This window comes from Culex pipiens, chromosome 1 (assembly GCF_016801865.2).
Source record: "Culex pipiens pallens isolate TS chromosome 1, TS_CPP_V2, whole genome shotgun sequence".
NCBI classification, from domain to species: domain Eukaryota; kingdom Metazoa; phylum Arthropoda; class Insecta; order Diptera; family Culicidae; genus Culex; species Culex pipiens.
Genome location: NC_068937.1, coordinates 1,366,940 through 1,378,028, shown reverse-complemented (window position 1 = coordinate 1,378,028; position 11,089 = coordinate 1,366,940). Strand labels below are relative to the sequence as shown.

The window sequence follows — 11,089 nt, the reverse complement described above, 5'->3', positions numbered from 1 at the left end:
AATTTTCCAATATAACAAAAATGTCAAAAATTACCAAGATGACCAAAAATTAACGAAACGGCCAAAATTACTAAATTGGCCAAACCGATCCAAATGACCAAAATTACTAAACTGACCAAAATTACCAAATTAATCAAAATGACCTAAATAAAAAAAAATACCAAAACGGCAAAAAAAAAATTGATCAAAATCGAACAAAATTAACTCAATTACCAAATTAACCGCAATAACCAAAACTGTCAAAATGACCAAATTGACCAAAAATTACACAATTGACAAAAGTAATCAAAATGACCAAAAAGACAAATTTGACCAAAACGACAAAATTGACAAAAATGACCAAAACAGAAAAAATAACATAATTAACAAAAGCGATCAAAATGACTGACATGACCAAAAAACAAATTTGACCAAAACGACCAAAATAACCAAATTGACCAAAACGATCAAAATGACCAAAATGGACATAATGACCAAAATAACGAATTTGCCGATACCGCCAAAATGACAAAATTGACCAATACGGCCAAAATGATCAAATTGACCAAAACGGTCAAAAAGTTCAAAATGACGAAAATTGCCAAATTTGCCAAAACGATCGAAATGACTCAATTAACCAAAACGGCCAAAATGACCAAATTGACAATAACAATCAAAATTACAAAAACGGGAAAAAATGACAAAATTGACCAAAAAGATCATAATAGCTAAATTGTCCAAAACGGTCAAAACGATCAAAATAACCAAAATAGCCAAAACTACCAAAACGACCAAAAAGCCAAAATTGACCAAATTGACAAAAACGGCCAAAAGACCAAGTTGACCAAAACGACCAAAATAACCAAATTGACCAAAACAGTCAAAAAGACCAAAATGACGAAAATGACCAACATAACCAAATTGACCAAAATAACAAAATGACCAAACTGACCAAAACGATCAAAATAGCCAAAATGAGCAAATCGGTCAAAATGACCCAAAAGAAAACTTTGACAAAAACGACCAAATTACCACAATTGACACAAAACGGCCAAAATATATAGCCAAAATTGCAAAAACTACCAAAACGGTCATTTGACCAAAAAGACAAAATTGACCAAAACGATCAAAATGACCAAAATTACCGAATTGACCAAAATAATCAAAATTACCAAAACGGCCAAAATGACAAAATTGATCAAAACGGCCAAAATGATCAAATTGACCAAAACGGTCAAAAAGTTCAAAATGACGAAAATTGCCAAATTTGCCAAAACGATCGAAATGACTCATTTAACCAAAACGGCCAAAATGAACAAATTGACAATAACAATCAAAATTACAAAAAACGGGAAAAAATTACAAAATTGACCAAAACGATCATAATGACTAAATTGTCCAAAACGGTCAAAACGATCAAAATAACCAAAATAGCCAAAACTACCAAAACGACCAAAAAGCCAAAATTGACCAAATTGACAAAAACGGCCAAGAGACCAAGTTGACCAGAACGAGCAAAATGACCAAAACCAAAATGACCAAAAAGACAAATTTGACCAAAACGACCAAAATAACCAAATTGACCAGAACAGTCAAAAAGACCAAAATGACGAAAATGACCAACATAACCAAATTGACCAAAATAACAAAATGACCAAATTGACCAAAACGATCAAAATAGCCAAAATGACCAAATCGGTCAAAATGACCCAAAAGAAAACTTTGACAAAAACGACCAAATTACCAAATTGACACAAAACGGCCAAAATGATCAATATAGCCAAAATTGCAAAAACTACCAAAACGGTAATTTGACCAAAAAGACAAAATTGACCAAAACTATCAAAACGGTCAAAATTACCAAATTGACCAATATAACCAAAATTACCAAAACGGCCAAAATTACCGAATTGACCAAAATAACCAAAATTATCAAAACGGCCAAAATGACAAAATTGATCAAAACGGTCAAAATGACCAAATTAAGAAAATGATGAAATGACCAAAATGATAAAATAACCAATATGACTGAAATTACCCAAACTAGCCAAATAACTAAAATTACCAAAAGTTACCAAAATATTCAAATCAATCAAGGATTTCACAATCTTACCAATACAATCTCCAGATTTGTGCAATTATTTTATTAATAAATGTTTATTGGTAAAAATGTACATTTTTCACCTATTTTCATCATTCGTTTTTCGAATCTGTCCAAATTAAACTTTCTGCCCGCGATTTCTTCGCTTGTGTTTTTTTTTTCTTTGTTTAAAATTTATACAAATGTCACTGATGCTTTTTTTAATGTTTTATTTGTAACATCAACATTTTATTTAGTTTTTTTTCTGTCTGCTTCTCCAATGATTTCTGTTTGTGCTGTCTTATGTGTGTTGTTTGGATTTACATTTACACTTATATTTTTAAAATGTTTTGTTTTTTTTTGCCGTTCTATTTGTCTCCACTTATTTCTCGCTTCACTCTTGATAACCAAGTGTTGTCTGTGTTTAAACGTTATTGTTTTGGGTTGTTTTTAAATATGTTTTCCTGTGTTATTTTGCTCTTTCCTGTTTGTTTGTTTGTTGTTCAGATATCGCTCTCTCTCTATTGTTTTCTGTGACTTGGCATGACTGGGCTTTGGTCCCCGATTTTTTCCGCTCTCAAATTTCGCTAGACCGTTTTGCTTTCGCTCCTACTCGTAACAATAACGTGATTTTTTTGTTTGTTTGTTTGCTTTTTTTCGCGATTCTATCTACTTCCTTTTTTATGACAAAATTTCCGTTTTCACAACGCGCGGCGCTGCACACAAATTATTTCGTCGCTTTTTTTTGGTTGCTTTTCAAAGTGCCTAAAAGTTGTGTTTATGTGACAATGAGATGAATGATTTTACTGCTATTTAGTTTTTTTTTTTAAACTTCATTCCATGAAAAAACGGGGGGAAACACTTTTAGCGATTTATCTAAATTAAACGAACGTTGTGTGTGTCTGTGTGGGAATTCAAATGCAAATCCTGTATTATTTTATGAAAAATGGAAAAATGGGTGCCCGCTACAAAATTTATCATTTCTTTAAATTTAATAAATATTTATTTTCCTATTAACGACGCGATGAATGTAACAAACAAATTCGATCTACAATTTTCTCGTTAAATATTCTCACTAAAGCGTAATGATGGTGAAATGGATTTCGTAATAAATACTTAACATTACTGACTAAACAAACCCGATTTCTAACAAATCTATACTAAAGGTGGGGGCAGGTTCGAAGGAAAGAAGTGGATCAAATCAAGTATATACAAATTAAACTCGTAGATTCTTTCTTCATCTTCGTCTCTCTTTTTTTCTGTTGTCTATGATCGCTCGATACTGAGAAAAGCCTTTCAAAGTTTCCGGTTTTACTTCTTTGTTTGAAGAGATCACGTAACAAGTAGCACAGTTTTTTTTGTTCAAAGCTTTTGAAACTAGTTTTTAAAATGTTTTAAATTCAATAAGGGAATTCAATTGTTTAACACAAAACTAATTATGATTGCTCAATTTTTTTCTGCCTAGCTGGTGGGATTTCTATTCGTTTAAAAATATTATTGATCAAGAATCAGTACATTTTCTGATATTTTTTTAAACGAAAACGAAACTATTGGCACTACGCCCTCCGGGGCATGGCCTTCCTCTAACGTGGGATTTCTGCTCCAGCGCTTCTGACGAGACAGGAGAAACCGGGACCGACGTTTTACTTCACCATCCGATAGAAGCTCAGTGGATAAGGCGGGAATCGAACCCGCGTCTCATAGCATCATCGGGATCGGCAGCCGAAGCCGCTACCCCTGCGCCACGAGACCGAAATAAATAATTGACCAAAAAGATCAAAACGGCCGAAATACCAAATTGACCAAAATAACCAAAAATGATCAAAACGTTCAAAATTACCAAAAATACCAAATTAATCAAAACGATCAAATTGTCCAAATTGACCAAAATGACCAAAATGACAACAAAAAAAACTAAAATTACCAAAACGATCAAAATAATCAAATTTACCAAATTAACCCAAAATGACTAAAATTAACAAACTGGACAAAATGACTGAAACGGCAAAAAAGACAATATTACCAAAACGGCCAAAATTACCAAATTAACCTTAACAAACAAAATGATCAAACTGTCCAAAATGGACAAAATAACAAAATAACTAAAATTACCAAAAAGACCAAAACGATCAAAACGATCAAAATTACCAAAATGAACAAATTGGACAAAATGACTAAAACGGCCAAATTGACCAAAATGATCAAATTGGAGAGTAAAATTTCAAAAGGGCACATAACTTTTGTAAACAATAGTGTATCACTATCACTCGAATGACAGTTTACATAAGGTGTGAAAGGGACACACTCTTGCCTAAAAAAGTTATGTGCCCTAAAGAAATGGCAAGCACGAATAGACTAAATTTACCAAAACGGCCAAAATACTAAAACTATCAAAATGGCCAAAAAGACCACATTATCCAAACGATCAAATTACCAAAACGGCCAAAATGACTAAAACGATAAAAATGGCTAAAATGATTACATTGGCCAAAACGATCAAATTTACCAAAACGGTCAAAATGACCAAACGGATCAAAATAGCCAAATTAACCTAAACAATCAAAATGACAGAATTTACCAAAATGAACAAAAACATAAAAAATGACCAAAACGATAAAAAAAATAACAATATACCAAATTGGCCAAAATGATCAAATTCACTAAATTTACCAAAATGACTAAAACGATCAAAATAGCCAAATTTACCAAATTGACCAAAACGAACAAAACGGCCAAAATGACAAAATTGACCAAAACGATCAAAACGGCCAAAATGACAAAATTGACCAAAACGAACAAAATGGCCAATTTGACCTAAACAATCAAAATAACCAAATTGACCAAGATGGACAAAATAACAAAATTTACCAAAATGACTAAAAAAACCAAAACGATCAAAATGACCAAATTTACCAAATTGGACAAAATGACTAAAACGATCAAATTTACCAAAACGGTCAAAATGACTAAAACGATCAAAATGTCGAAAATGACCAATTTATCCAACCGATCAAAATTACCAAAACGGCAAAAAATACCAAAACAATAAAAATGGCTAAAATGACCACATTGCCCAAAATGATCAAATTGACTAAATTTACCAAAATGACTTAAACTATTAAGATATCCAAAATGACCAAATTCACCAAAACGATCAAAACGGCCAAAATGACACAATTAACAAAATTTACCAAATTTTGCTATTTGGACGTTTTTAACATTTTGGTCATCTAGTTTATATTGGTCAATATGGTCGTTTTGGTAATTTTGGCCGTTTTGATTAATTTAGTAATATTGGCCGTTTTGGTCGTTGTGGTCAATTTTGTCATTTTTGACGTTTGGTGGATTTGATCAATGTGTTTATTTTGGTAATTTTGATTGTTTTGGTTGTTTTGGTTATTTTGCTAAAACGACCGAAATAACCAAAACGATCAAAATGACCAAAATTGACCAAAATTAACAAAAAACACCAAAACGATCAAAATGACCAAAATGTCTTAAAAGATAAAAAAAATACCAAATTTACCAAATTGGACTAAATGACTAAAACGGTCAAATTGACCAAATTCACTAAATTTACCAAAATGACCAAAACGATCAAAATGACCACATTGGTCAAAACGATCAAAATTACCAAATTGACCAAAATGACCAATGCCATTTTTATCGTTTTAGTCATTTTGACCGTTTTGGTAAATTTAGTCAATTTGATCATTTTAGTCAATTTGGCCGTTTTAGTCATTTTGTCCAATTTGGTAATTTTGGTCACATTTTATCGTTTTGGATATTTTGGTCGTTTTGAACGTTTTGGTCTTTTTGGTCATTTTGGTCAATTTGTTGATCAAATTGACTAAATTTACCAAAATGATTAAAACGATTAAAATATCCAAAATGACCAAATTTACCAAAACGGCCTAAATGACAAAATTGACCAAATTGACCTGAACATTTAAAATGACCAAATTGACCAAAATGGACAAAATAACAAAATTTACCAAAATGACTAAAAAGACCAAAACGATCAAAATGACCAAAATGAACAAATTTGACAAATTGACTAAATTTACTAAAACGGTCAAAATGACTAAAACGATCAATATTTCCAAAACGACCAAATTATCCAAACGATCAAAATTATCAAAACGGCAAAAATTACTAAAATGATAAAAATGGCTAAAATGATCACATTGGCCAAAACGATCAAAATGACCATATGGACCAAAATGATCAAATTGACTAAATTTACCAAAATGACTAAAACGATTAAAATATCCAAATTGACCAAATTTACCAAAACGATCAAAACGGCCAAAATGACAAAATTGACCAAAACGACCAAAATGGCCAAATTGACCTGAACAATCAAAATGACCAAATTGACCAAAATGGACAAAATAACAAAATTTACCAAAATGACTAAAAAGACCAAAACGATCAAAATTACCAAAATGAATAAGTTGGACAAAATGACTAAAACGGCCATATTGACCAAATGATCAAATTGACTAAAACGATAAAAATGACTGAAATTACCAAATTGACCACAATGATCAAATTGACTAAATTTACCAAAATGACTAAAACTATTAATATATCCAAATTGACCAAATTTACCAAAACGATCAAAACGGCCAAAATGTCAAAAAGAACAAAACGACCAAAATAGTCAAATTGACACAATTTACTAAATTTACCCAATTTTGTCATTTGGACGTTTTTAACATTTTGGTAATTTTGGTCAAAAATCAAACCATCCACATTAACGACCCCCGGGTCTTTTGTGGTCTCTATTGCAAGTTTCTGCTCGAACCTAGGAGTCCGAAGGCTTGAATGGGGAGAGCACCCAAACCTCTTTCTACTCCAAGGAACCTTCCACCCCAGTGTTTGAACTGACGACCTTTGGATTGCGAGTCCAACCGCCGCCAGCGATTCCACCGGAGAAGGCTTGGTAATTTTGGTAATTTAGGTTATATTGGTCAATATGGTCGTTTTGGTCATTTTGGACGTTTGGTAGATTTGATTAATGTGTTCATTTTGATAATTTTGATCGTTTTGGTTGTTTTGGTAATTTTGCTAAAACGGCCAAAATAACCAAAACGATCAAAACGGCCAAAACGATCAAAATGAGCAAAACGATCAAAATGACCAAAATGACAACACTGAGTAAATTTGGTTAATTTTGTCATTTTGGCCGTTTAACCCTCTACAACCTAACCTGAAAAATCGATAAAATCCATTTTTATCCAATTTTTGATCTTTATAAAGCATTGGAAAGAAGAACTCTTAAAATTTTAGAAAATTTTGACTTGTTCTAAGTGGCTTTGTCAATAATTTTAAAAATGTATTATTTTTGGGGTCAACTTTGGCTGTGTTTTTTACTAACATTTCCTATATTTGAAGTAAAAATAAGTATGCAGTAATTTTTGTAGTGTCTCAGACTATGCCTCTACGCATTTTTTTGCAATTTAAATGATGATGGTGCCATTCTAGAGCCATTGTGAAAAACAAGCAAAAATTGAAAAAGTGACTGTAAAAACATGAAAAATTAAAAAGGCAAAATTTAATTATATTAGGTGGCAGAATAGGCCAAATACTACCAAAAACAAACCTAAACTAAATAACATGAACGCAAATTAAAATTCTAAAAATAAAACAAGAAAAACATAAAACAAGAGAGGTAAAGTTTTTTGTAGAAAAAAAGTTGCTCAAAATGACCTTCTGAACAGGCGAAAATTAAAAATGTTAGAAAAAAATTTAGGCGGTAGAGGGTTAAGCGACCAAAATGACAATATTGACGAAAACTACCAAATTAACCAAACTAACCAATGCAGAACCCCACCAAACAAAAGCAAATCTCTTCAACCAGTTTCGTTTCTACAAATTCAATTAGTTTCCGTTTGCGCCGACTCGAGAGAATTTTCTCCTTCCAACAATTGAAGCTCAGATTTCCCCTCGAAAATCGGATCCCAGTTTTAACATTGTTCACAAATCAAACTTAATAAAAAATCAACCTAAATTCTCTACCTATTTACAACAGCAGTTTCGCTCTCCCCCTTCAGTGCGCGCCTCTTTTAGCTCAGTTTGCAAGAAAGTTTAAAATATTCACTACACATTTTCGTCCCGCCGACGCCCCTAATTTTTTTTTATTCCCGAAACCCGGTTCAACCGAATAAATAATCTTAAAAACATGGGTGGAAACCGATTCCGTGTTTGAAACCAAAAGTAAAAAAAAAAAAAAATACAAAAACCTTTAAAGTCAATGCGACGACGTCATGATGATCACGTCCGGTGCCGACTTCCGGATCGTGGACTGCCCCGTCGGATCGTGCTGCTGCAGATCCCGCTCGAGCACCACCTTCTGGTGATGCGGATGATGCTGGTGATGTTGATGGTGCTGATGGTGCTGATGCTGTTGCTGAACATCCGGATGATCGTCCTCGCCGCCACTGCCCACCCCAATCGAAACGCCCCCGCTGAGGTCCTGCATCTCAAACTTGTTGCGGTCCCGACTCCGATCGAGCGTTCCTCCTCCTCCTCCTCCTCCGCCCTGGTGATGGTGGTGGTGATGATGGTGATGTTTGACCTTCGGTGGAGGAGGCGTTACGGAGGGCAGTTGTTGCTGCTGCTGCTGGGAGGAGGGAGGAGGTGTTTGACCTGGGACTCCCGGCGATTCGTAGCCGAACGTCGAGAAGCGTATACTGTTGGGGTTGGGCGATTGGGTCACCTTGTTCTTGAACACGGGCTGGAACAGGGATTCCCTGGGGGGGTGGGGAAGACGAATGAAAAAAAAATAGATTAAACCTGTAACATCCCCTTAAAAAAATCCTCACCTCGTCTGACACGCCATGTCGCACATCCCCGCGTCCCCGACCGCATGGTAGCTGCTCCTCAGAATATCCTGCAGTTCCTGCTGCTGCCGGATGATGTTCGCATCGTTCTTCAAATCTATCCTACTGCTACTGCTAAACATCCCCCCTCCCCCACCACCACCACTACCCCCTCCGCCACTTCCCCCACTCCCTCCACGTTCCCCACCCGGTCCTCCGCCCCCTCCTCCCATCGACGGTGAAATGACCTCCCGGTAGTAGCTGTTGGCCGCGTTCTCCAGCACGTTCAGCGGCGGTTCCTTGTCGAAGGCCGGCGGCGGAAACTTGGTAATGTCCAGGTCGACCGGCTTCTTCGTCGAGTGCCGGCCCAGCTCGTTGAGTTTGCTCTCGCGCGACTGCCGGATGTGCTCGCGGATGATTTTGTGGTCGCGCACGATCTTGCGGACGATTTTGATCACGAACGCGATCACCATGCTGGCAAGGAAAGGGAGGTTGGAGTTAGGTTCATGTTTCAAGTTTTGTTTTATTGTAATCTGTGTTACCTGCCGAAAATGAGGCCAAACACGACCATGATGATCGTCACGTGTTCCGATTGGGCTTGGGCTTGTTTCTGGAAAAAAGGGAAACAAATTTAGATCACTAAATGAAAATCATTTTTTAACAAAATTAACAGAAATTGACAAAACTGTCAAAATTGTCGTAGTTTACAAAATAATTAAAATTGTCAAACTGTTTATTTTTGAAATAAATTACTAAATATTAAAAATGTATAAAATTAACAAAAAAAAAACTGAAATAATATAAATAAAATATTTATAAAATTGTCAAAATTTATAAATTGTAAAACTAGTTAAATGCTCAAAAAATCAAAATTGTCAAATATGTCAAAAATGTCAAAAATGTCAATATGTCAAATATGTCAAAAATTTCAAAAAATTCAAAAATTTAGAAAATTTCAAAAAAAATATTTTTTATGAGAATGTCAAAAATGACAAAAATGTCAAAAAAGTAAAAAATGTCAAAAATGTAAAAAAGTCAAAAATGTCAAATTTGTCAAAAATCTAGATTAAATTTTCAAAATAACCTATCCCTCATGGGTTTTCTTTGCAGATAGGACCTATTGAAAATTGAATCTAGAAATGTCAAAAATGACAAAATTGTCAAATCTGTCAAAATTGTCAAAATGTCAAAATTGTCAAAATTGTCAAAATTGTCAAAATTGTCAAAATTGTCAAAATTGTCAAAATTGTCAAAATTGTCAAAATTGTCAAAATTGTCAAAATTGTCAAAATTGTCAAAATTGTCAAAATTATCAAAATTGTCAAAGATGTCAAAATTGTCAAAATTGTCAAAATTTTTAAAATTGACAAAATTGTCAAAATTGACAAAATAGACAAAATTGACAAATTTGTCAAAATTGTCAAAAATGTCAATATGTCAAATATGTCAAAAATTTCAAAAAATTCAAAAATTTAGAAAATTTCAAAAAAAATATTTTTTATGAGAATGTCAAAAATGACAAAAATGTCAAAAAAGTAAAAAATGTCAAAAATGTAAAAAAGTCAAAAATGTCAAATTTGTCAAAAATCTAGATTAAATTTTCAAAATAACCTATCCCTCATGGGTTTTCTTTGCAGATAGGACCTATTGAAAATTGAATCTAGAAATGTCAAAAATGACAAAATTGTCAAATCTGTCAAAATTGTCAAAATGTCAAAATTGTCAAAATTGTCAAAATTGTCAAAATTGTCAAAATTGTCAAAATTGTCAAAATTGTCAAAATTGTCAAAATTGTCAAAATTGTCAAAATTGTCAAAATTGTCAAAATTATCAAAATTGTCAAAGATGTCAAAATTGTCAAAATTGTCAAAATTTTTAAAATTGACAAAATTGTCAAAATTGACAAAATAGACAAAATTGACAAATTTGTCAAAATTGTCAAAATTATCAAAATTGTCAAAATTGTCAAAATTGTCAAAATTGTCAAAATTGTCAAAATTATCAAAATTGTCAAAGATGTCAAAATTGTCAAAATTGTCAAAATTTTTAAAATTGACAAAATTGTCAAAATTGACAAAATAGACAAAATTGACAAATTTGTCAAAATTGTCAAAATTATCAAATTGTTAAAATTGTTAAAATTGTTAAAATTGTTAAAATTGTCAAAATTGTCAAAATTGTCAAAATTGCCAAAATTGTTAAA

General features: G+C 33.0%; 1 protein-coding gene across 7 annotated transcripts in view; it reads right to left on the bottom strand.

The window, feature by feature from the left end:
• Positions 1-2,179: 2,179 nt before the first annotated feature.
• The window catches only part of LOC120424289 (uncharacterized), a 126,525-nt gene continuing 117,615 nt past the window's right edge, over positions 2,180-11,089 (bottom strand). For all 7 annotated transcript variants that reach the window (XM_052706590.1, XM_052706585.1, XM_052706587.1 and 4 more), the window contains exons 10-12: positions 9,429-9,496; positions 8,890-9,360; positions 2,180-8,817 (exon numbers count right to left, since the gene is read on the bottom strand). In XM_052706590.1, the coding sequence (XP_052562550.1) occupies positions 8,316-8,817; positions 8,890-9,360; positions 9,429-9,496 (1,041 nt within the window). In that variant the 3' untranslated portion in view covers positions 2,180-8,315. The remainder of the gene's footprint in view (positions 8,818-8,889; positions 9,361-9,428; positions 9,497-11,089) is intronic.